The 26,859-nt window shown below is 47.6% G+C and overlaps 1 protein-coding gene across 1 annotated transcript in view; it reads right to left on the bottom strand.

Moving 5' to 3' along the window:
* The window catches only part of Lama3 (laminin subunit alpha 3), a 250,328-nt gene that overhangs the window by 132,173 nt on the left and 91,296 nt on the right, over window positions 1-26,859 (bottom strand). The window contains exons 12-20 of the mRNA XM_052741546.1: window positions 26,125-26,259; window positions 15,114-15,251; window positions 13,320-13,366; window positions 11,791-11,890; window positions 11,027-11,079; window positions 10,703-10,808; window positions 9,656-9,755; window positions 7,323-7,479; window positions 2,574-2,706 (exon numbers count right to left, since the gene is read on the bottom strand). Coding sequence (XP_052597506.1) covers window positions 2,574-2,706; window positions 7,323-7,479; window positions 9,656-9,755; window positions 10,703-10,808; window positions 11,027-11,079; window positions 11,791-11,890; window positions 13,320-13,366; window positions 15,114-15,251; window positions 26,125-26,259 — 969 coding nt within the window. The remainder of the gene's footprint in view (window positions 1-2,573; window positions 2,707-7,322; window positions 7,480-9,655; window positions 9,756-10,702; window positions 10,809-11,026; window positions 11,080-11,790; window positions 11,891-13,319; window positions 13,367-15,113; window positions 15,252-26,124; window positions 26,260-26,859) is intronic.

Here is a 26,859-nt window from a genome sequence, read left to right as displayed (position 1 = left end):
CCCTCAAGCTCTGGGATGACAGGGGCATATCACTACATCTGGCCAAGACTTATCTTTAGGAATGTATGTATTCAGATGTATGTATTCAGTATGTTATATGGCTTGTTGATTTCTTGTTTGTGTATAGGAGATGACCATTTTTCATTTTTATTCATGAGCATACATTCACTTTGCAATTAGAAATACCCCAGCTTTCTATTTACGTGTTTTCAGGATGTATTGTGTATTTCTTCTGCCGACAAACAAACTCTGGTGCCTGAGTCTGAGGGGTCTTCTGGAGAGGAGATGTTTGCACCAAATATCTGCATGACTCTCATTCTATAGATGTTTACAAAGGCCCACTGTGTGCCAGGCCCAGGGCTGTTTGCAGGCAATGCAGTGAACACAGCATGCATGGCCTCACTCCCTGGGCACACGAGAAGTGAGAGACAGAGATCAGAATGCAGAGTGAGCCCAAGTGCAGACAGTGGTTGTGGAGAGGAGAGGAGGCATGCATGCCTTAGGAACATGTGACAGGGCACCTGATTCAGATTTAGAGGAAACTGTCTCCGACAGCAGGAGAACAAGCCAAAACATATTCTAGTTGTGTGGACGGACAGAGGGCAGATTGCTGACACCACCCAGGAGCAGAGGGGTCTGTGTGGACGGACAGAGGTCAGACTGCGATGACACCCAGGAGCAGAGGGGTCTGTGTGGACGGACAGAGGGCAGACCACTGACGCCACCCAGGAATGAACAGAGAGGTCTGTGTGGACTGACAGAGGACAGACCGCGATGACACCAGGAGCAGAGGGGTCTGTGTGGATGGACAGAGGGCAGACCACTGACGCCACCCAGGAATGAACAGAGGGGTCTGTGTGGATGGACAGAGGGCAGACCGCTGACACCACCCAGGAATGAACAGAGGGGTCTGTTGAAATGAGCTTGGAGTCTACAGACTGTCCACTTGGACAGTTTGTTTTCTTTGGTCCACAAGGCTCTTAGGGCATGAGGCCACAAATGCTCAGGCTCCTTGCATTAAAGAGAGCCCATGCCGGGCGCTGGTGGCGCACGCCTTTAATCCCAGCACTCGGGAGGCAGAGGCAGGTGGATCTCTGTGAGTTCGAGGCTAGCCTGGTCTACAGAGCTAGTCCAGGACAGGCACCAAAACTACACAGAGAAACTACACAGAGAAACTACACAGAAAAGAGAGAGAGAGAGAGAGAGAGAGAGAGAGAGAGAGAGAGAGAGAGAGAGAGAGAGAGAGAGCCCACTAGAGCTCTCTAGTGGCTGTGAGCTGCTTAGCCTCCAGCCACACGTTTGGCTGACCCAACCTGGGAAGAGCTCCATTACTTCCCTCACTTCCAACTCTGGCATGCACGTGAAATAAGGATAGTTAACATCCCGATACAGAGTCAGGTTTCCATTAGCACAGCACTCTGTCCTTCTGGGATTCCAAATGATTTCTTGAGTTTGTTTCTGGGATTGGCTGTAGCCCTAATTCCATGGGTTTCCAGGCTCTGCCCCTGACTGCTGTGAGCTGTATCCTCTTCTGCTCACGAAGTCCTCACCTCTGAAGGAGTCTGCAGGTGTCTGGGCCTCTGCTGGGACTTCCTATTTTCTGACCTTCATTTTAAAATTCCAATCCTCCTCCATTTCACCTTGCTTGAAACCATGGGAGAATTAAGGGCAATATGCCAACAGCTCCCAAATAATACCCAAAAAAGGTGGCACCCACTTCCCCATGAGTGAGCTACACAGATCTGATTTTTATCACTAAAGGTATCGTGACCCGTGGGGTTGGGGTCTAGCCAACATTTGAGCATTGTTATGTTGATTTTTTTTTAACCAGAGTTAGAATGGGCTTTATTAGAAAAAAGAGGGGATAGGATGGAGAAGCCAGGCCTGGCGGAGAGGAAACACAGAAAGAGAGACACAGAGAGAGATGCAGAGAGAGAGCTGTTATGTTGATTTTTAAAATGACAACTGATGGTAATTTAACAGCAAAAGTAAAAGGAGCACAAAGTGAAGAGAAAGCAATGGTAATGGAGAGCTTGCAAGAGAACCGGCCAATCAGATGGTAAGAAAGGATGTAGGCCAGACATCCAATCACATGGTAAGGAAGGCTGCAAGAGAACCGGCCAATCAGATGGTAAGGAAGAGCATGCAAGAGAACCAGCCAATCAGATGGTAAGGAAGAGCATGCAAGAGAACCAGCCAATCAGATGGTAAGGAAGGATGCAAGAGAACCGGCCAATCAGATGGTAAGAAAGGATGCAAGAGAACCGGCCAATCAGATGGTCAGGAAGGATGCAAGAGAACCAGCCAATCAGATGGTAAGAAAGAGCATGCAAAAGAGCCATCCAATCAGATCTTGTCATGGGTTTAATGTTGTTTAAGGATGATGAACTTTGTGAAAACCAAAAGAATGCTATATTGATCCTTTCTCCATTGAAAAGAGGTGAAGCTAGGTTTAGAGGTTCATGCCTGTCCATCCAGCACTGGGAAGAAGAGCCACTCTGGGCTGTGTCATGAGACTTTGTCTCTAAAAACAAAAACACAGGTACAGAAAAGAGGCTTGAACTTGTACCTACCTGACTGTGCCCAGGACGGATAAACAGTGATGCGGCCGGATACTTCTTCAGTTCCAGGGTTGACGTATCTCAGAATAATGTGGAACAAGGAGAGATTTGACTTCCCCACAGTCAATCTCATCCTCACTTCATTCTGAAAAGCACCCCCCAAAACCCATGAAGTGTAGAAAAGTGACTGCGAAGAAATGCCAGCAAACCAGGGGCTTCATTTAAGTTTCCCTCTTAGACGTGCAAGGCACACACATGTGCACATGCATACACACTCAGTAAGTACCAAGTAGTAGGTAGAACTAGGCAGGCCTAACAAGAAAGCAAAGTCACTTACAGTTCCAGTGGCAGTGGAATGCACTCCCTCAGCAACTAGGGTTCTCTTTTGACCTTGTTTTGTGACCAGGCAGACAGAATGGAGTATTAGATGGACTAGTTTAAGAGGGTCACAGTGACGGGGTAACCACCACTGGCTGGGAAAATCAAAGGCAGAAGAGAGAGAAGGAAGGAAAGCATGTCACTTCACACCACCACTCATAAAGAGACCCTGCAAGCCCCACTTCACACCACCACTCATAAAGAGACCCTGCAAGCCTCACTTCACACCACCACTCATAAAGAGACCCTGCAAGCTCCACTTCACACCACCACTCATTAAAGAGACTCCTGTAAGCCCCACTTCACACCACCACTCATAAAGAGACTCCTGTAAGCCCCACTTCACACCACCACTCATAAAGAGACCCTGCAAGCCCCACTTCACACCACCACTCATAAAGAGACCCCTGCAAGCCCCACTTCACACCACCACTCATAAAGAGACCCCTGCAAGCCCCACTTCACACCACCACTCATAAAGAGACCCTGTAAGCCCCACTTCACACCACCACTCATAAAGAGACCCCTGCAAGCCCCACTTCACACCACCACTCATAAAGAGACCCTGTAAGCCCCACTTCACACCACCACTCATAAAGAGACCCCTGCAAGCCCCACTTCACACCACCACTCATAAAGAGACCCTGTAAGCCCCACTTCACACCACCACTCATAAAGAGACCCTGCAAGCCCTACTTCACACCACCACTCATAAAGAGACCCCTGCAAGCCCCACTTCACACCACCACTCATAAAGAGACCCCTGCAAGCCCCACTTCACACCACCACTCATAAAGAGACCCTGTAAGCCCCACTTCACACCACCACTCATAAAGAGACCCTGTAAACCCTGCTTCACATGCCTAACTCCACATCTAAATGGCTGCAGACAGTAATGGTGGAAGCAAAGATGAAGGACCCCTAACACATTTGTGGTAAAAACCTAGATGCAACTAAATATGCCTGTTTTGCCTGAGAAAGTTTTATCTCAAGCTTTTATCAATAAACAGAATTAGCTTTTGAACTTGAGGAGAGGTCTTGTGTATTCCCAAGCTCTGGGGTCACACAACACTCTGTAAGAATTAATAACACAGGGCTGGAGAGGTGGCTCAGTGGTTAAGAGCACTGGCTGCTCTTCCAGAGGTCCTGAATTCAAATCCCAGCAACCACATGGTGGCTCACAACCATCTATAATGAGATCTGGTGCCCTCTTCTGGCCTGCAGGGATACATGCAGACAAGAAATTGTATACATAATAATAAATAAATAAATCTTTTTTAAAAAAAGAATTAATAACACAAGTAAATTATCATTTATTTATTTTTTTTAATTTTTTTAAAAGATTTATTTATTTATTATGTTCACAGCATGTATGACTGCAGGTCAGAAGAGGGCACCAGATCTCATTACAGATGGATGTGAGCCACCATGTGGTTGCTGGGAATTGAACTCAGGACCTCTGGAAGAGCAGTCAGTGCTCTTAACCTCTGAGCCATCTCTCCAGCCCCTCATTTATTTATTAAGATTCATTTGTTGTATGTGGATAAGCATTTTGCCTGCATATATGTAGATGCACTGAGGTCAAAAGAGGGTCCCTTGACTGGAGCTGGGGATGCTTGTGGGCCACCATGCACTCCTGACTGCCGAGCCATCCCTCCAGCCCCGAGAATAAGTTATTTTTATTCAGAACCACAAACCACGTGTCCAGATCCAGCTGTGGTCCCAGGGAAGTTCACAAAGTGTTGGGATTTTCTTTACTCCCTCTCCAGCTAGTTTGGGTTCAATGCAAAGGATGTGTGTTGAGTGAGGTAAAAGGACAGCGAAGGCTAAATTCCAGGTGATCCCCAGCTCCGACACAGGAGTGTGAACGGGGCCCATGCAGGAATTCCCACCAGCCCTAAGAGTTTGGTTGAATTCATTTCAAGTTCTGATACCAACTGGGAAATAAATGCACAAGGCCGCATTCAAAGAGTAAAGAAAATGGCCATGGAAGGGACGCCGCAGCTCCTCTGACCCAAAGACTGCTCACAGAGGGGATGGTTAGAAATGGAGTTCTTTGGGTCAACGTCAAACGCCTGTGAGGACACCTAGGCCGGGCTGTATCAGGATTGATAGAATCACCATGACTCTAGAATAGTGAACGCCCACAAAAGAAACAGAATTGGGGAACGAAGCAGTTAGAGCTCGTGGAGAACGTGGTTTGTTCCCAGCACCCACGTGCCGTGGCTCACAGCTGCCTGCAACTCCAGACACCAAGGACCTAACACTCTCCTCTGGACTCTGCAGGCACCTGTGCTCACATGTGTGCACATCCCCAGTGCACCTGCACTCACATGTATGCACACCCCCAGTGCACCTGCACTCACATGTGTGCACGCCCCCCAGTGCACCTGCACTCACATGTGTGCACACCCCAGTGTACCTGCACTCACATGTGAGCACACCCCCAGTGCACCTGCACTCACATGTGTGCCCACCCCCAATGCACCTGCACTCACATGTGTGCACACACCCCAGTGTGCACTCACATGTGTGCATACCCCCAATGCACCTGCACTCACATGTGTGCACATCCCCCAGTGTGCACTCACATGTGTGCACACCCCCGTGTACCTGCACTCACATGTGAGCACACCCCCAGTGCACCTGCACTCACATGTGTGCACACCCCCCAGTGCACCTGCACTCACATGTGGGCACACCCCAGTATACACTCACATGTGTGCACACCCCCAGTGCACCTGCACTCACATGTGTGCACACCCCCCAGTGTGCACTCACATGTGTACACACCCCCGTGTACCTGCACTCACATGTGAGCACACCCCCAGTGCACCTGCACTCACATGTGTGCACACCCCCCAGTGCACCTGCACTCACATGTGTGCACACCCCAGTATATACTCACATGTGTGCACACCCCCAGTGCACCTGCACTCACATGTGTGCACACCCCAGTATACACTCACATGTGTGCCCACCCCCAGTGCACCTGCACTCACATGTGTGCACACCCCCCAGTGTGCACTCACATGTGTACACACCCCCGTGTACCTGCACTCACATGTGAGCACACCCCCAGTGCACCTGCACTCACATGTGTGCACACCCCCCAGTGCACCTGCACTCACATGTGTGCACACCCCAGTATATACTCACATGTGTGCACACCCCCAGTGCACCTGCACTCACATGTGTGCACACCCCAGTGTACACTCACATGTGTGCACACCCCTCGTGTACACATAACTTAAAGTAGAATGAATCTGTTTTAAAAGCCTAGTGTGGTGCGCACCTTTAATCCCAGCACTCAGGAGCAGGGCAGGGGATCTGTGAACTGAAGGTTGGTCTGATCTGCACAGTGAGTCCCAGGTGAACCAGGGCTACACAGTGCGACCCCAGGTCAGAAAGAAAGAAATTCCATTGGTGTGGATACAAGAAAGGGGAATGTGGGGTGCCTCACAGTCCTGTCGTCTGCTAAAGCCAGCTTCAGTCGGGGAGAGTCCACAGGAGCTCCAGGAGAGCTGTGGGCTGGCCCGGGCTCTCTGTGACCTGCCAAGGGCAAGCACTGAGTGACCACGGCCCTCAGGTCCTTCTCGTCCTCTGATTTTCTCTATCTAGAAGCAGCTTGAGGAGACCAGCCTCGAAGAGAAGTTCAATGACTCGACATGACTATAATATTGCATAAGTGCTCCAGATAAACAAATAGTGTACACATCTCTTATTCCACCGTGAAGGCAAGATGGATGGGCGCAGCAGAGAAAAGTGGAGGGAAAGAGGAAGGGAAGAAGAGCTGGCCAACGCCAAGCGCATCGTTTACCATGGTCTCCACTCAGGGAGTAATTGAGTTTGAAAAGCACCGCCCCAAATCAGCGACCCCAGGCAGGGGAGTGACACACAGCTGGTATTGTGGCATCTAGGAGGCCAGTGTAGGCCAGCCTGAGCCACACCGCCAGACTGTCAGATGGAGGAGGAGAAGGATGAGGAGGCTAGCTTTTTTAGAAGTCCTCAAGTCAACTCATTTTTATTTCCCAAAATGGCATTAAAGAAAAATGGCCTCTATGTTTTAATATAGTCTAATACCATTTAAGAAATTTCCCTCTATGGAAAGCCTCCAGAGACAAATACTTTATTTCTTCATTTTTCTGATTTAGTGGTCAAATTATAGTAGCAATAAACTGTGAAATCCAAGTATATGCATATTAATTAAAATCTTTCCCTATCCTAAATCCCAAGCCTAGCCTTCAAGCCAACCCTGGCCAGTACTCTGGAGAAAATGAATCCTGGAATAGGTCTGGGGCAGTGTGGCTTTTAGGACTGTGAGGGTGTTGTGGGCATACACATGGGTCCCCTGCAATGAGCTGTGGCCCTCTGGCTACATACCTGTACCGAGCTCATTAGGGCATATCCTCTCCAGCTAAACTCAGGGAACACCATGGGATCAAATCCAAACCGCAAGTCTCTTCCATTAGGTCCAGCGCCATCTTCAACCTCATGCTTCATGTGGTGCAAATCCGGGAAATAGTAGTTATTTTCGGGCCTTCACAAATCACAAGTAAATGTGGACATAAGAAGTTAGGTGTGTCGGTAATCTGATGTCCTCTCCTAATAGACACTGAAGGAATGCTGCCAGCTGACTAAACCCATTACATAAGAACAGAGGGAGGTTGTCCCCACTGCTGCTCTAAATGATTCTTTCATTCAGGGAAACGCTGGCACAGAGCACACTCAACACCTGCTCATTCCAAGCACTAAATTGAGGAAGTCATTTAGCACAAGTCATGAGGTCCTCAACACACCCTCGACTGTGTTATTTTTTTTTTTTTTTTTTTTTTTTTTTGGTTTTTTGAGACAGGGTTTCTCTGTGTAGATTTGTGCCTGTCCTGGATCTCGCTCTGTAGACCAGGCTGGCCTCCAACTCACAGAGATCCGCCTGGCTCTGTCTCCCGAGTGCTGGGATTAAAGGCATGTGCCACCACCGCCCGGCATCGACTGTGTTCTAATGGTTGCCAACAGTGAAAATCAAATATATTGACTTACTATTGGCTCACTCATTCAGTCATTCACACACTCATATTTACATATTTTACATCAGTAACTATGCCAGGCACTGTCCTAAGCATCATCATATAATACCTTATATATTAAACACACATAATTTTTATTATAGTCTTGAGTGTTTTTGTGTGTGTGCTTGTGCGTGTTTGTGTGTGTGTGTGTGTGCACAGATGAGGAGGATTTATGGAGGTCCGAGGACAACTTGCTGGGTTGGGTCTCTCCTTCCACTGTGTGGGTCCTGATGATTGAACTAGGGTGGCCGGGCTTGGCAACAGGTGTCTTTCTCCTCTGAGCCCTCTGTAGTTAATGAGTGGGTTCCTTTGACAAGTCCAACTGTGGCAATCACAGAGAATGCTCAAAAACACCCCGTGCTATGTGGCCTCCACACCCAAACTACTCGAGTTCTTCAAATCAATATACATGCCAATCTGGTAAGATGGGTAAGAAGCTAATAACACTTAGTGGATTTAAAGACATAAAGATCCGTCAGTCAATGGGAATAAAAGCCATACGCCTGTACTGTGAGCACTGAGGAATGCTTGCATCGCCTCAGAGGACTGACAGCAATCCAGGAGGAGGGTTTGTTCCAGCATCTTAGCAATTCATCCAGGAATCCATTCTAAAGAATTAACGCAAACATGACTGAACCAAGATTATAAACTAAATAAATTATAAAATATTCTATAGGCATTAATATTTTGAGGACGTTTTAATTTTATAAAAAATGCTTATGATACATACAATTTGAAAATTTGATTTTAAAATTTGCATGAAAAATGTCATTGGCCCCTGACTGAGAAAGAGCACAGCCAAGCGGCCCTGACTTTTAGAATCCAAGTGTTTGAGACACTGAGGGAGAGTCACAGCCAACAGCACTCAGAACTACTCCAAAGAGTGCTTTAATTAATCTGTTGATGGAGCCGGTGAAGAAGGTGCGTGAGATTTTGAAAACCTTGCCTTTCTTGGAGTTTCAGCACATGATTAAAAGCCAGAGTTTAGATTTCAATTTCTCCTCCTTCCACTGAGGAAAAACTTACAGTAGGATCATCACCCAGAGACACACGTGCACACAGTCCCCACTCCAGGCCTTCGTCCTTCCTGCTTTTGTTCTTAGCACTCCTTTCCAGCTGCTTCTGTTTCAAGACTTTCCCCACCGCCTTATTGTAATCACCGCCTTATTCCAATCACCACCTTATTCCAATCACCGCCTTATTCTAATCACCGCCTTATTCCAATCACCGCCTTATTCCAATCACCCGACTTCACTCCCTCACTCAAGGGAGACAAACAGGAACTGAATGTCATTGCTCCAGAAACCTGGGCCTCTGTGTCTGGTGCCTCCATGCTGTGGCTGGTAGAGAGGCCCCAGCTTCCAGTGGGCACAGTGCACACTGGGTTCTTACACCTGTTTGCTTCAAGCCTGGGGACTTCAGGGTGCAGGGGCTTCGGAGCTTACACCACAGAACTGGCTTCTGTGGGCATCCCAGTCTCCTGTTCTAACTAGCGCACGGTCACATGTCCAGGCTCTAGTTGTATCAACGGCTTCATCTGCCTGCTTAGGATTGCTTCTCTCTTCTCTACCCCAGGATCAGCACAGACGGGGAAATGGGAGGTGGCCTCAGTAGCTTGAGAGTTAAAGAAACTTCCCCAAGACTCACCTCTGGCACTCTTTTCCCACAACATGCTCTCGGCACTGGCATTCTCCTGAGGGCCCACTACACATGGTGGTGAGTGATCCACCAATGTCACACTGACACCCTAAAAGTCAAGAAACAGCTGGGTTACTGCCAGGTGTTTTCTTCCCCTTCCCCGTGAGAAGACAGCTCTGATATTCTCTGCAATGATGGCTGCTTTCTTTCCTCTGCCATACCTTAAATCAGGCAGGGATGTCCCAAACAAAGATGGCCTGTCCCCTCAAAGGTCTACCTCTAATTTCAAGAAGTGTGACTATCGGCCAGCAGGTGGGTATGCTGTTGCCCAGTGGAAGATGAGGCCAGGAGTTAAACATGGTTAAGTAGCCTGGGAAGAGGGATCGGTGAATGAAAGGCTTCCCATACAGACATGGAAAGGAAGAGGGATCAGTGAATGAAGTGCTTCCCACAGACATGGAAAGAGTAATGTAACTAAGGGTGCAGAGACAGGAGGATCCCTGGGACCAGTTGATCAGGGATAGTCAAGCAAGCTCCAGATTCAGTAGAACTGGGTGGAGATAAGTGAGGGGGTGCCTGACATGGACCTCTGGCCTCCATACACAGACGCACACACATCCATGAACATGACACACACATAAAAGAAACAGCACGGCTGTGATAATGTTCATGAGGAGGCCCATGTGGAAGTCTGGAGCAGCCTCACAGACTAGCCACTTCTAGAATTTCATGATTTAGTACAACTCTATATCTAAGTATCTAGCTTTTTAGATAATAGAAGTATAGCTTCCAGGTGACTAACTCTTGGAGTTAGCTAACATTAGCATGGGCCCTCCATCCCACGTATGCATTTTGGAGTTGATCCTCCAGTGTTCTGGTAGAAGAGAAGTGGAGACAGCACTCTTTGGGGTTCACTGAAAGTATCAACTGAAGCCCTAGCCGAGTTCTCAAGAAGAGTGTCTTAGCACCATCCCTGAAAGTCAGCCGCCGCTGGTCAAGGCACGGTCTGGCAGCCTGCGTCCTCCACCTTGCTCAAGCCCTGCCCTACGCATTTACCTTGACAGCCAAAGTAATTGCTCTTCTCCAAAGCAAAGTATCCATCTTGGCAGGTGTCACAGGCATCACCAGTCACGTGAGCTTTGCAGCTGCAGTCACCATCTCCCTGGGGAGTAAAGGAGCCAGGAGGCAGTGTTTGAGACGTAGGACTTACCTTCAGGGTGGAAAACAGGCTCAGCACACAATAGGAAGCAGTGGAGCCAGGACTGGAAAAGTATGCCCGTGGCCAGGATGACTAGTGAGGGGCTGGAACCCTCCGCCAGGAATCCCACAGTCAACCAGAGCAGCATCTTCCAGTCATCACATGACAAACTGGCCTCTTACCTGCCCACACTCTCCAATTCCACTCACTGTCCCTGCCTCATGGCACTGGCATTCTGTGAAGACAAAAGACAGTGTCTATGAGCCAGGGGTTTCACCAGAACAGTTCCCTGCCCTAGGGATGTCACATGCCTACAATATAACTTGTGTGATTGGCCTTCCCTGTGGACCTAAGCAACATCCAGCCTGCACTTCTGGGTTCTAAAATGGGATTGCTTTCTGAGGTTAGTTAGGTTAGATAGGTCAATCAACAGAATCCATCTAGAGTAATGGCTGGCTTATGGCTACTCCAGCACAGAGTTTATAAAGGTTTCCAGTGCCAAGGTCATTATTGACGTGTCTATATAAAAATACACTCTACCCTAAGATAGTTGCTTCACTTAGACATTTTACTTAAGTGTTTTAAACTTGGCATCTGGCTTTACTAATTGTTCAAAATGAAGGTGCAGTAGTATATGCCATTGCTACAATATGTACATAAGTAAGCCAGAAAGAGCGGTCTATGAGAACAAAGAGCAGACAGGCATTTATTAAGTGGCTGCCTTGTCAAATAACAAGATTCACATGGAAACAGTATAGATAAGTCTTTGTGTGAAAATGACAGAAGTTCTGCCCCAGATGGAAGTGGGGGACACCAAGCATTATGCAGCATGGTGAACACATCAAACTGCTTTAACGGAGTGCTCTCTTGTCAATGTGGCCACCGAGGAGACAAAAGTAAAGAGGTAACGGCACGGCAGGACAGGGCGGTAGAGGAGACAGCGCACCTGAGCATCCACTGGGGTTTTCTTTGGCCAGATTCCAATATAAAGGTTTGCAGACACTACACGTAGGACTTGTGACATGGAGCTTGCACTGGCAATAACCCTGGAAATGAGAATCAGACTGACACTTGGCATCTCAAAATTAAGACCTGTTTCAAATGCATGTTTTTGAGCAAAGCTTTGTCACCAAAATTAAATTTGACCATGAAAAATAAGTCAAGGGGTTCACTAAAGCACAAGGTTGCATTAAAGAGTCTTCTGAACTTCAACAACAACAACAACAACAGGTTTGTTTTTATTTGATACATTTGAGTGTTTTACCACACACTATGTGGGTGCCTAGTGCCCAGGGAGGCCCGAAGTAGAGGACCTGATCTCCTAAAACTGGAGTTAAGGATGGCTGTAAGTCACCACGTGGGTGCTGGGAATTAAACTTCCTCTGTAAAGTAGTGAAAGCTCTTAACTACGGAGCCATCTCTCCAGCCCCTGAACTTTTTCAGTACGCACTTACATTTTACACGAATAACTAACAAATGTGGTTAAAAGGAGTCAGAAAATACAGAGAAGGAAAATCTGAAGATCTCTCTTGTTTAAAACATTGTGATGTCTGAGAAGATGGTTCAGTCACTAAAAATGCTTTCCTTGTAGGTGTGAGGGCCCAAGTTTGATCCTCAGAACCCACATTTTAAAAGCCAGACATGATGGGCAAGCAGTTCCTGTGCTGGGACGTGAAGACAGGAAGATCTTTGGGACTCACTGGCCAGAAGCTTAGCCTGCCTGGTAAACTGAGCCAGTGAGAGACCTGTCTCAAGATGGTGGATAATCCCTGAGGAATGACATCCTAGGCTGCCCTCTAACCTCTAAATACACACATGAGTACACGTACCCATACCTAACGTGCATACATACACATGCATGTGTGTGCACACACAAACCGTGCCAGTATCTGTTAATGCTGTTACACTATAGACTGCAAATTTATTGAAAGACTCTGAGCGTCTCACAGAGAGACTGATTCTCTGAGTGCTTTTATGAGATGTCAAATTCCTGTGTGGCTTCAGTTGTCATCAAACCCCACAGCAGGAACAGCAGGACCTCCTGCCACTTGTCCTCCGGGGTCTGCTGTCCCTTCCTAGGTTGTGAGGCCACGAAGAGGGGGGCAAGTCCTAAGCGTCCTAGGAAATTGTTCAAAGCATCACAGTATGTGCTTGGAATGAAACAGAGACTGTGTGATGGCTTTGTGAGTGGCCAGCTTTATGTCACAAGTTCTTGGCCAATGATTGAGCCTGGATGGCTCTTCATGATGGTAACACCCTCACAGAAACCTCCAGGAAGAGCTAACTCTGGGACTCTAGGATACAAAATCTAAATAAACCTTATTCTTTTGTTTAAAAAATATAAACCTCACAAACTACATATACATCTTAAAAAAGAACCATGGCCTCTTTAAGCAATGGATTGGTGTCTTACATTAATTTCAGGAAGTTTCCACATGGTTAGTCTTGACCTTTTACATAGATTCCCCTACTTACCAAGCTGGAGTCAACGGTCCCAGCTGGGTCACAAATACTGCTGGATCCTGTATATGATTTAGAAATGTTACAAATGTCTGGCTGATGGTTTTGACATTTCAAAAAACTTTAATTTTGCTTTTTTTTTTAAAGTGCACCTACATTTATGTTTTTTTGGTTTTTTTTTTCTTTTTGGTTTTTCGAGACAGGGTTTCTCTGTGCATTTATGTTTTTGATAGCTGAGTGGCAAAGCCTGTGTGTGACTCACACTGAGGCACACCTGGTGGTCTTTATGATACTTATCTGCAATGACATCATCTGTCACTCAACAACTCTGCCCTGCCTGGGAATACACCTTCCTTTCTTTGTTTAATGTTTTCTATATTTTATTTTTAATGTATATTTTAGCTTACTTTTGAAAATTACATGCAATATTTTGATCATAGTCTTTCCTCTCCATCAGCTCCTCCCAAATTGCCTCCTACTTCCCTACTAAACGTCCTTTCTAATGGGAGGTTAGGGACAACTGAAATTTTTAGCATCTTTAGAATTGTCCAGAAGAGGGCGATATTGCATTTCTTTTTTAATATTAAAAAAAATTTTTTTTTCTTAATTGTGCGGCAAAAGAAGTTACAGAATTCCTAAGTTCATTTTGTAACTGGGAGATAATTATCATCACCCCCTGTCCCCACGAGCACTGACGTTCTTGGTGACCTCCGCTGTAGCTGAGCGCTTGCTACGTCTCAGCATCACACGGACAGCAGGTTGGTTGAGCGTGCTTCTCAGGCTAGGTTTCTCATTGGAACATGTCCATAACTGGGCCATCTGTCCTTACAAACGGCCCCTGAGCTTTTCACCTTCCTTTCTTTGTTATGTTTGCCTCAGTTTCTAATCACGCGCGCCCCCCCCCCCCCCCCACGCTCTGATCCATTTTTCTCTAGCAGCTCCACACCCCATTTTCTCTCCTTTTGTTTTCCATACTGACCGTGGCCAGCCCAGGGCTCCTCCAGGATGGCCAAGGTCACTCTCCAGCTCCAGCACATTCATGACTACTCTGCCTCTGCCACAGCACTTACAGGCCTGAGGCCTTCTGGGGACAAGCCCCTGTCACTGCTCCCTGCAGTTTCTACCCTCAGGAAAATCTGGTCTGCAGAATGCTGATTGGGAAAGTTCTGGAAAACGTTGTGTGCTCTTCTACCTGGTTCCACCCAGCTCTGGATGCTACACCCTTAGTGTCACCAGGAGCAGGAGGGTACCCACAAAAACCACATTCTCCTTGGAAAGTCAGCACAAGAGACCTCTGCAATCCCCAGGTGGAGCTAGGGTACACCCTGGGGCTGCCCACACAAAGGAGTCTGGGGGAAATGTGGGCAGCTCGTGTGTTGGGGGAAGGACAGAACACAGCACTCAGCCCACAGCAAAGATCCTGCGCAGCCCACATCAGCACTGAAGCCACTAGGGACAGAAGGCTTGATTGACACCTTGACATGGCCGGGGTTTGAGGGGTGCCAAACAAATACAGGGGCAGATGCCATCGGGCCACCTTCACCGTGCTGATGCGGAGAAGTGACGTGTGAACCACGAAACCCAGATATTTTATAAATGGAATTTAAATTGTTCTCATTAGGCACTAACTGTCTCTGAGGTTGAGCATGTGATGGATGTGTGTTCAGTGAGGTTAGCCAGGGGCACACTGAACCAAATAGCTAGGGTGGCTAGAGTCAATTTGGAGAAGACTGGCCAAGCTTCTCGGAGAGGCGGGCTACACCTACTCAGATGAGAACCATGCCTCCAATATGCTGCTAGCTTCCTTACCTCGGCAGGAGGGGAAGTCGTAGGCTCCTGAGAGACACCTGTCACACTGCCTTCCTGTCACTCCAGGCAGGCACTCACACTGGCCAGTCACCGGGTCACAGGGTACTGGATAGGATCCAACAGTCGAGCACTGGCAAGCTGTGAGAAATAGCTTGATCAGACAATACAGGGCAGTGTCCTGGATGGGACTCCTCGGAGAGGGCCAGAAAGACACAAATTCAAGTTCCAGATTCACATCTTTGATTGAACTAAGCCTCAGTTTCCCCTCCCTTAAATGGACCTTATACTGGCATCTACTTGCTAAGGATTGAAGAATCCTCAACAGATGAATGATGTTCCTGCCATAGGCAAAGAGCCTTTGAGGGGCGAGACTGAGACCATGCTGTCCGCTTTCATTCCCAGCAGGGTGTGGGCCTATATGGGACTTATTCTGATGGGGCTTTTTAGTATGGATGACAGTGACTAGCAAGTGTTTGATCTGCTGTCACTGTAGTCATAAACTCGCTGAGGGACTGGAATGAGGGGGGGTCTCCTCATTCACACATGACCTGGGAATCCACCAGGCAGGTGCCACTTTCTCTGAGATACACAGATATCAGAGAGTGTGTCTATCCACCATCTATATCCACCATCCCAGCAGACAGCGCTCAGCATTCTACCGTACTTAACGGTTGCATGGCTAGGTGTTGTGTTGCAGGGAAATATAAAAATACACACTCCCAATCTTGAATAGTTCCAGAAGGGGAATTAGAGAATTAGTGACAGGGTGAAGAGCCCTATCCCCCACAGAGCTATGTATGAGAAATGTGCCTAATGCTGCTCTACCAGCTGTTGGCGGGCACCCCAACAAGGACACGGATACCTGGCTGCTGTCTCTACTAGGGCTCCTTCCCGGCCCTGCGGCCCCACCAAGCCTATCTGTCTCTCTGTCCAGGGCTCCTTCCCGGCCCTGTGGCCCCAAAGAGCCTGTCTATCTGTCTAGGGCTCCTTCCCGGCCCTGTGGCCCCACCAAGCCTCTGTTTGTAGACCAAGTTCCTACCTTGTGTAGATTCTGAGGAAATGTTCTTGGCCTCTGTGACTGTTGCTTTTATGAGTCAGCCAGGCCAGGCCGTAGTAGCCAGATGTTTGATCAAACACTAGTATCAATGTTGCTAAATGTGTTTTTCATATGAGATTAACATTCAAATCAGTAGACTTGCTAGACAGAGTATACATGCCTGTAATCTCAAAACTCTGGGAGACAGAGGCAGGAGAATTTCTGCAAGTTTCAGGTCAGCCTGGGCTATACAGTAAGTTCTGGGCTAGCCTGATCCTATTATATCCCTTCTGTCTCACATACACAGACACTGGTACAGACACACAGAGAGAGACAGAGACAGAGACAGAGACAGAGAGACAGACAGACAGACAGACACACACACACAGACACATAGACACACACAGAGAGACATACACACACAGACACACCCACCCACAGAGAGAGAGAAACAGACAGACACATGCAGACAGACACACAGACACACACACACACACACACACACACACACACACACACACACACACAGACATACACATATAACACACACAGTAGACTTTAAGAAAATCAGATTATATTCCATGATGTAGAGAGGCTTTATCAAATCAGGTCAAGGCCCTTACAGAAAAAAGACTGTTCCCCTAAAGGTGTTCTGCCTACAAACAGCCTTTAGATTCAAATTACAAAAATGTCTATCCCTAGTCTGTCTCTTTCTGCTGGCTTTCCTTACAGATTCTGAACTTAACAGCTAAATGAATAACTGTGTAACTAAATCAATCAATTTTCTCTCTCTGTGTATGTTTGAGCATGTGAGGTGGATCAGCTTCTCTGGAGTCAAACACAGATTTTGGTTTCTTTTCAACTGTTATCAGTGCAGATATAGTCTGATTTCTTGAGGGACAGACTCTGATGAGTGCATTCTGAGTCGGTGTGGGGGCTTCTGGAATAAAATGGCTTTCTAGCCTGACTACCTACAGAAGCATTATTGACTGTGTCCTTCAATGACGAGATCTGTGACAATCCATACCTTGGCGTGATAACACAGATGCAAACATGTTGCTCCTGTGTGCTCCTAATCAAACACATATGAAGTCACTATCCTAAGTATTTGATAACTGAGGGTTTTGTCTTGTTTGTCCACTAATGACTAAACGACATTAGCTGCTTGCTTCTTATTGTGCTGCACAGGGTAAAGGCAGAACAGAAGAGTTCTAGGATTTGAATGCTCAGTTCACACACAGCATAAATGCCCCCATAGCTTGCATGTCTTTCCCAGTGGAGGCCCTAATCTTCTACAGCCTCCAGGCAGAGATTATGTAGTGGAGCTCTCATCCTGGACTGGCAGAATTACAAGACAAATCCAATTCTCAGCCTTGCAAAGTATCTGTAGGAAAAGTCAAGGAAGGACTAGCATAATCATCATTGTCAACGTGGTGGGGTTCGGAACCACCTAGGAAACACCCCTCTGGGCTGTCGGGGGTCTTTCCAGAGAGATTTAGCTGAGAAGGAGGCACAGTCTGAATGTGGGTAGTAACATCTCATTTGCTGAGGACTCAACTGAAAAAAAGATGTGAAAAGAGGAATCGCTGGGTACCAGCATCCATTCCCCCCACTTCCCGACTGTGGATGCAATGGGAGCGGCCCATCCCTGTGTGTGCCTCCATGCCTTCCCCGCCATGATGGATGGCCCCCTCAACCGGGAGCCAGAGTAGACTCTTCTATCGGAAAGCTGCTCGTCGGATATTCTGTCACAGCAGCAGGAAGAGTGACGGACAGTCTTGTAACTTGGGGAGATCAGGATGCAGACAATGACCCTGAGCCCTCCATCCCATGAATCTGTCTGTCAATAGAAACAGCCCCTCTGCCAGCATCTGGGAGGGTCACCTGTTTTGCCTATTGAAACTGCAGTTGCCTTGAAGAAGGAGCTGCCTTGCAAAGGCTGAGATGCTCCTCAGGACCCACCCATCACCCTTGTTTCCCTCTAGACTGCTCGCTAGACTCAAACCCCAATAAGCCCTAAAAGTGGGGTCCACAATGTAGCTCACAAGGAGGTGTACTACATTCCAAAACAACTTTGAGTATGTGTTTTCCAATTTAAATAGGCCTGTATTATTATATGAGGATTCTCTCATATAATATTAATTATTATTATATTAATATAATATATAATAATTAATATAATATTATTAATATTATATTAATATTAATTAGGAATGTGGGAACCAATGCCATGGAACTAGAAAACGTAAATGCAGGGAAGCTCCTGGGATAGCAGGAGTCAAACGTCTGTGCCTAATAACCACCCAAATCAAGAAGGATGGAGTTACCATGACAGACAAGAGAGTCAAAATGGCCCAGCAAAATTAACCACCCCCCACACAGGGACCCAGGGTGTTGCTCGCCCACTGTGTGTTCCTGGACGTGAAGCTGCTGGATTCTTACGTGAGCTGTTCAGAGGGACAGCTCTAGGAAAGACAAAGACTAGCTCCAAGTGTAAGAACAGAGAATCACGTCCCAGTAACGAATTCCCAGACGAGCCAGTTTACAGCCTCCAGAATGCCTAAGTGATGGGGAGTCTAGATCCTTTTGAGGAAGGAGCTCACCGCACTGCCCCACATTTTTAGTTTATCTCTTTCCTAGCCTTCTCCAAAGAGGTCCACGGCCTTTCAACACAGTCCCTGTGCTTGGGGGAAAGAAAGTTATCAGAACTTCCAGAGGTTATTGGAAGCTGGCACTAAATGACACTAATTTTAGGAGACTCCAAATGTTACCATGTCACTACTGTCCCAGTATGGAGGTCAGGTGATCAATGAGGTTTACCTCACATCCACCTCTCAAACCTGTCCTGTGGTTATTTCCCCAGTTCCAGAATTTATAGCTAGAATAGTTAACCCATCAGCTGCCAAAATAGTCACAGTGATAATGGGGAAGGTCAAGTGGAGGTCATTAGACAGACCTCTGCAAGGTTCTCCAGATGGCAATGTGTGCCCTTAGTGTGCCCAGAATGTGATGCTGCTTCTCGAACAACCAGGATGCATGGGTCTGGGAAGCACAGCATGGGAGTTGGCACAGCATCATTCCCCATTACCCAAGGGACACTCTTAGCTTCCCTTCCTGTCCCAGTTTGTGCTCAGCAGACCTATAGACATTGGTTCCACAGAGAAGGGCGTTCCCACCAGGGAACCCACGGCAATTCCACTGAATTAGAACTTCAGATGGCTACCTGTGCCTTGGGCTCTTCGTGCTTCACAATCAGCAAAGATGGAGGTGATCATTTTCCTTGATGGCTAAGGGGGAAATGGGGCTGCTACGCCACCATGGAAGGAAGGAGAACTCGTCTGGAGTACAGGCGATCCTGTATCATGTCAGGCAGAATGATGACCTTGCTGTAGATTTTATTCAGAGATAAGGTGTGGTGTAGAGACACGTGCTGTGGAATAATCCCTTTGTACACTGTAATATGTATCACTCTCATTGATGAGTGTCAAGGGAACAAGGGACCAACTGTGTCAGTTTTAGGAGCCATTCTGGCTAGGGCACGGTTTCCAGGTGTTTGGCTAGATACCAGGTGAGGAGGTTTAGATGAAATTAGCATTTCAATTGGCAGACTTGGGTAAAGCAGAAGACCTTTCATTGTGTGTGGGTGCCATCCACTCCACCAAAATCCTCTAGAGGAAAGACTGAGCACTTCCTTAAGAAACGAAAGGCACTCCTTCTCCAGACATGTCTTCTGATCTTAGCGGGGGTGGGGTGGGGGTGTGCATCAGCTCTGCTCCACCCTGCCAGCCTACACTGTGGATTTCAGACCTTCCAGCACCCACTGCCCAGAGCCAGGTCCTTACAGTAAACCTCTCTGCACACACCCATGCCGGGTTGCAGGCGAAGCCTGGCCAGTTCAGGCTCGCTCTTCTACTTCTGCCTTAGGGGAGTGAATGCAAACAGAAAGGGAGCATAAAGGTGTCGGGGCAGCTGCCTGGCACACAGGTGCCCCTCTACTGCATATGGGTGGCACAGACACCGCCCTTAGGGCCACGGAAGCTGCCCCAGGACATGTGGCCACACACTGGAGGTGAAAATGAAGACTTGACCTTAGACACACGTGCTGTTTTAAATGGTGACTCACCCCATCTGCCACGGTCTTTTTCATTTTACTCCAGCCGCTCTCCAAGCTGCCAAATTCCAACACCAACACTGGCAGCCCTCTCCACATTCTTGGCAACACTACAACATGCTTTCAGAACAGCCTTATTCTTTCCTTTGTTTTAGTCTGGGGCCTTTGAGTTTCTGAAGTATTTGCTTCTCCCAATCCACCCCACGTTGTTTCGGCCCTCAAACACTTTTACTCCCAAGATGTATAAGACTAAGATAGACTGAGCACCACTTATATCAGAAGGGTCTCAGGCATCTGTATGCATGCAATGAGGCATCTTAGGGATGGGACTGGAGTCTAAACACAAATCCATATATCATATATATATGGAACTCTCTGTGTAGACCAGGTTGGCCTTGAACTCTTGGGGAGATCTGCCTGCTTCTGCCTCCCAAGTGCTTAGATTAAAGGTTATGTGCGCCCATGTCCAGCCTTAAACAAAAATTTTAATACACATCTATCTTGGCTGTGACCTCTCTCATGATGTCTGATATAGAAATGTCTTCTTTTCTGACCCACAAGCTTTGATTCAGGAACAGGGGGATAGTTCAGGGATAAAAGCGTTTGCTACACAGGACTGATGAGCAGAGTTCAGTTCTTCCACGTAAGGGTAGAAGGAGAGAACTGACTTGGCAAGTTGTCCTCTGACCTTTACATACACGCCCTTGCATGCATGTGCTCCCTTGGCATGCTACCACACACACACATAGTAATAATAATAATAATTTTAAAAGTATATTTTCCAATATTTTGGACTTTTTAATTTTCAGGTTAGAGCTGCCGAACCTGTAAGAACAAACGTTCCAGTGGTCAGGACTTGACCTCATGCTCGTCCATCATGCTCTCCACTGTCCCCGAGCCCAAGTGCAGTCCTAATCCACCGAGAATGCCAAACATGACTACAGAGGGAATATGAGTGACCCTAGAAATCCTAGTTTCAGTCGTAACCTGAACATGTCCCTGATGGGTGTTGTCTTGAACCTTGCAACCTGGCTACCAGACAAGTATTACCGTGAATCGGCCACTCTCTTCACGCCATGACAACACAACCCAGACAAGAAGCAGATTAAAGTTCACAGAGTCCCTTATGCCAGAAGTGATGTTTTCATTGCCCAGGATTTGGGAGTTCTTCCTTCCTTGTAGGAAAACAGATTGATACCTAATCAGTCAAAGCCATGAAGCCAACAATAGGTCCCACAATATACATCACAATCGACTTCTCTGGAACTGGACGCTGGAGAAGTTAAACCTTAGGACCTTCTAAGCCTTTCTAAGCAACCACTTCAGACATTTTCTTAGGAAAAAATGAACTACAGAACACAGGGCCAGTTTGAGCAATGCTGCACAAAACTTGACCCCAGAGGGTTCTCAGTCCCAGTCACACGCTCTGTTTGCCCCCGGGGTGGCTGCCAGCTTTCCCAGGGGCATCTCTTGTCATCCCAGATTGGGATCTGCTGGAGCGTCAGTCACAGTTGGTGATGGAGGGTTTAGGGCAGCATCAATGCCACACGCCTTGAGCTCACGGCCAGAGAAAACCGCTGTTTCCACATCCCACTCCAGCCTCTCTTGTGCTAGCAAACCACACCAGGACAGGAAGCAGGAGGAGGAGGAAGAGGGAGACAAAGAGAAATGAAGAGGAAGGGAGAAAGGAAGACAGAAGGGAGAGGAGGGAGAGTGAGGAGTGGCCCCCTCCGCCATCGCCAAGCCACCGAGAAGGTCATAGTTGTGTTCTATGGTTGAAGTGTTAACTGAACACAAATACGCATATAAGTTTTGTACGTGTATAGACATCTTGGCAAGTCAGCCTCTTATTTGGTGATTTGATTCTATGAAACAAAATTACAGAGTAGTTGAGTGACTCAAAGTAAAAATAAGAACAGTATAGCCTTGTACTTTAGAAGTCTGGAATCAATTAATTTAATGAAAAACACAAATCCAAGCCTGCAGTCTCAAGAACAGTTTAGAAGTGTTTTTTAAATTCATTGTAAGGAAGTTTTTTTTTTTTTTAAACCTTTAAAGCAATAAAGGGCAAAGCCTTAAGGACAGATTATAGCAAAAATATCTGATGTAGCATTTGGGGCAATGTTAATTTTAAATTTTAAATACAGTGGATCATAAGGGGCCTGAAAGATGGCTCATCAGTTAAAAGCACCTGCCATCAAGCCTGATGGCCTGAGTTCAATCCCTGGAACCAGCTATAAAGGCCAGATGCAGGCAGAGAGACGGTTTAGCCAGTAATGAAACCTGTCACAGAGCCCAGGGGCCTGAGTTTGATCCCTGGTGCCCACAGAGTGGAAGGAGAGAACCCCCAAAGGTTGTCCTCTGACCCCACATGCACACCCCAGCACAAGTGTATATGTGTGTGCATGCACACGCATGTGAGCATGTGTACACACACACAGTTAAATAAGCAAATAAGTAACAATAGGTACAGAAGTTATCTTTAAAAAGAAAAAGGCAAGCACAAGAGAAGGACAGAGACAGATGCTTTGTGGACTCAAACTCCTTCATAATGTTTCAAGCTTGATGTAACAAACTTCAGGGCAGACCTGGGCACCACCTCTGGAATAAACAGTGTGTTTCCTATGCAACTCAAACAACAGAGAGCATCACAGGATTCTGGGAAGGTGGATACAAACTCCCACTGAGAAAATACAAGAGCAAAAACTCCAGCTTGAATGCCAAAGTCTGTGCCATTGCCTGTCCTCACACTCTGAGCAGACCTAAGGAAGAAGTAGAGGAGGAGGTGTTGTGGAATGTTATTTTAGGATGTGTTACATCTGTTTATGCTGCAGAACATTTGTTTAATGATGCAAAGCTGTGTTGCATTCTTTTATGTCACATTTGTTTAACTGTGAAGCTGTGTTTCTTTGCCTGTCTAAAACACCTGATTGGTCTAATAAAGAGCTGAACAGCCAATAGCGAGGCAGGAGAAAGGATGGGCGGGAATAAATGGGAGGAGAGATCAAGGAGCAAGAAAAGATGGGGCCAACCACCCAGCCACACATCCAGACCCAGAATAAGGAGGAGAAAAAAGATATACAGAAATAAAGAAAGATGAAAGCCCAGAGGCAAAAGATAGATGAGATAATTTAAGAAAAGCTGGCTAGAAACAAGCCAAGCGAAGGCTGGGCATTCATGAAAAAGAATAAGATTCTGTCTCATTTTTTTGGGAGCTGGGCGGTGGGCCCCTCAAAGAGCAAAGAGTGAAAACAACCAACCACAAGGAGGTAGTGAGAGCACAGGACTTATCTGCCTAGCTCTGCCTTGTGAGCCTCTCTCTCCACTCGGAACCACAGACAGGAGCCAACAGAGGCTGACAGCAAACATTCACAGCAGGGACCAGAGTCTGCTAGCGTTCCAGTAGCCCTGACACCCAAAGTAGCGAGCCAGCCTTGTCGTTTTTATACTTCCAGCGAGCTCTAATGGCTTTGGAAGACCTTAGGAGCAGAAGTCCAAACACTCTGTGATAAAAATAAGCAGAAGATAAATCTCATCATGGACGTATAGACTGACTCCAGTCATTTAAAACAGGGAACAAGTGGCACTATTGTTAGCATTCAGGAATTTACACTGGCCTTCTCTCAGGGACCTAGCAGGACATGTCAGCAGCAGCAGCCAAGATGTGACACTGTAGCTACCTCAGCCACCAAGCAGAGCACACTCCTTATGTGCGTGCGCTATATCCCCTTATAAAAGGCAAGCCCTTCCTGGCCCCCTCTTTCCTTCTGCTCTTACTCAGAGGCCACCTCTGCACCTCCCTCCAATAAACCTCCCCTGTGAGCTCTGTTGCATGGTGTGACTTTCGTGCCCTTGGCTCCAGCCCGCCAAGGCTGCCTACCATCGCTAAACTATTACAACTATTATATGCCCTGCCACCAAATGACCAGCTTGCCAGTCAGTCAGCTGTCAGCTTTTTAAGAAGAAAACGTTAAACCTGAGCGTTTCTTAATCTCTCCCAGGGTATAGAAGGATGGCACTTCCTCAGAGCATGGAGGAGCTCATACAGTTTTTGTCACTTCTTGGTTGTGGCACCCCGATTTTGCATCAGGGGATCTGCCCTGCTGGCTCTATCCATGAGGCTCAGATGTGTTTATGCTACTTCTGGCTCCATGGATCTCAGAACTCAGGCTTGACCAAGCAGAGCATCAAAATCCCAAGGCCATGGGACTGATTCCATTAGTGCAAACCTTTGCGGGTGTCCCTTCTGATTTTCCAGAAGAAACAGGGTTGCACAGAGGGGATGAGATAGTTTCAGCCACCAAATGTTTTGCTTCTGCTGAAAGGATGGAGACTAACTGGGAACGGCATGCACTCCAGTGGAATATACACAAAAGTAGTCTACCTGCTACTTACTCCAGGAGTTCACACCTGAGATGCAACTGATGGAGGAGAATGGGGGACAGACGCTACGGATGCTTCCCCATCCTAGACCCATTCATAGACCCGTTCTAAATGCTCGGAAAAGACCCTGGGATAAAACAACGTGGCTGCCTCTACCCTTTCTCCCCCTCTGTTTGTACCAGATATTGCTGGCCTTGTCTTCAATGAGTGCAAATGATGAGGCCATTTAAATGCCTCGGTGGAACAAAGGCCCAAGCCGTCTGTGTTGATTAAGTCCAGTCATTTCCTGACTTACCAGCCTGCTCTTTAAGTAGGCAAAATGTGCTAGTGAGTTTTCTGCTGTTGAGACGAAATGCTCAAGTCAACTTACAAGAAGGGCCGAAAGGTTTATCTGGGCTTTTGGGTTCAGGCCACGATCACGTGACCCTTTTGTGCTGGTCTTGGGGTGCAGCAGTACATCTCCCATTCTCACCTACACCGCACACCCGTCCCTGTGTGGTCCCACAGGGAGTGCTCATACTCCCACTTCTGACAGTGACAGCGCATCTCTGCTCAGGTCACGGCAGAGAGAAATGGTTGGCTTCTCCCTGTTCCTAGCCTCCGGGTGACCTGCCGGGTGACCCAGTAACTAGGCTGAGAAAGGACAGCCATCGAGAGAGGTCCATGGGGAGAACAGGAAGGGTGTGGAACATGGCATGCAGACAGACATATAAGCAAACAGGACAAGAAGTGAGACCAGGATTGCAGGCTCTGTAAGCCAGGCAGAGGAAGAGGGGCAGAGACAGCGTGGAAGAATGTCATCACCTCGGCAGGTCCCTCAGCTTTGCACATCAGTGTACACATGACCCTCACGACAATGTTAAATGGTGGATCAAGTATCGGGAACTGTAATGTCTGTGAGGGAGTGTCCTGATTGTCTTATTGGTGTGTGAAGACCTACCCTAATGTGGGCTGTACCTTTTGGTAGCGGCCTAGATAGAAGGATGTGGGAAAGGGGATGCTTGATTTTTTTTTTTCCTGGCTTGGCCTTCATTCTCTCTGGAAAGTTCATCTACCCGGTTGCTGCTACTACTGGTACTGATACAGGAAGCTGCTTCTTCATGCTTCCAGTGTGGACTAAGGGCCAGTGGCTCTCCAGGAATCCTCCAGGATCTCAGCACCAGATTGGGACTGCTGGGACATCCAGCCTCATGGTGTCCTGTCAGCCCTGACTCCTTCTGTCCACTGGGCGGGTTCCTGAACTCACGATACCACTCTTGAGAGCCAGGACCTGAACCCAGGGAGCTGGGTCAGCCAGCACCTGACTTCCAGAGGGAAAGAAGGCTAGAGAAAAGCAAGAGAAGGATCTCAGAGGACAGAGAAATGTCGCATCCGTACAAAGGCGGGGCAGGCTATGCTGCTCTGCCGGAGAGCTCGCCTGGGCTTCCTTAGGAGTCCAAGCTGGGAGACTGCTGACCAGCATTTCTGTTTCACCCACTTACCTTGGCATATAGGGAACGAATAGGAGCCTGAGCGGCAGGAGGCACACCGGGGACCCTCAACCCCAGGGCGGCACAGGCATCTGCCATGGTCGTCACATATTTCTGGAAGAACACCTTCCAAGTTGCAGTCACACCCTGCAAAGGAGGACACTGTCAGAGAGGCCACTGTGTCCGTGTGGACTTCCTGCTTCCCCTACCAGACTGGTCTGTGGGCAAGCCTGTGGTACATCTTCTTAATTAGTGACTGTGGTGGGAGGGCCCAGTCTACTTCAGGTGCAGGCACCCCAGGCAGGCAGTCTTGGGGTGTGTAAGAAAGCAGCCTGAGCAAGCCAAGGAGCAAGCTAGTCAGCGGCACCCTCCACGACCTCTGCATCAGCTCCTGCCTCCAGGTTCCGGCCCTGACTTCCCTCAGTGCTGGACGGTACCTGGATGTGTGATATAAAATGAACTCTTTCCTCCCCACACTGCTTATGGTCATGGTGTTTTATCACAGTGATAGAAACCCCAGCTAAGACAGCTCTCCATTACACCCAGCCTCTTATGTGGCTATGGGGGTTTGGACGCAGGTCCTCGTATCTTTGAGGAAGACACTTTACTGCCAGTCTAGCTCCTAATTTTTAAGATAAAGAAACAACATATATTCAGTCCTAGAGTGTGTCAAGCTTGGCTTTTGGGGTTTCTGTGGGATTATCTCACACAATCTGCCAGGTGCACAGCCTTCCAGCAACCAGGCTG

Source organism: Peromyscus californicus, unplaced genomic scaffold (assembly GCF_007827085.1).
Source record: "Peromyscus californicus insignis strain IS unplaced genomic scaffold, ASM782708v3 Scaffold_17__1_contigs__length_78620276, whole genome shotgun sequence".
NCBI lineage: Eukaryota > Metazoa > Chordata > Mammalia > Rodentia > Cricetidae > Peromyscus > Peromyscus californicus.
The sequence above is the reverse complement of the archived record's forward strand: the minus strand, read 5'-3'. Positions and strand labels throughout refer to the sequence as shown.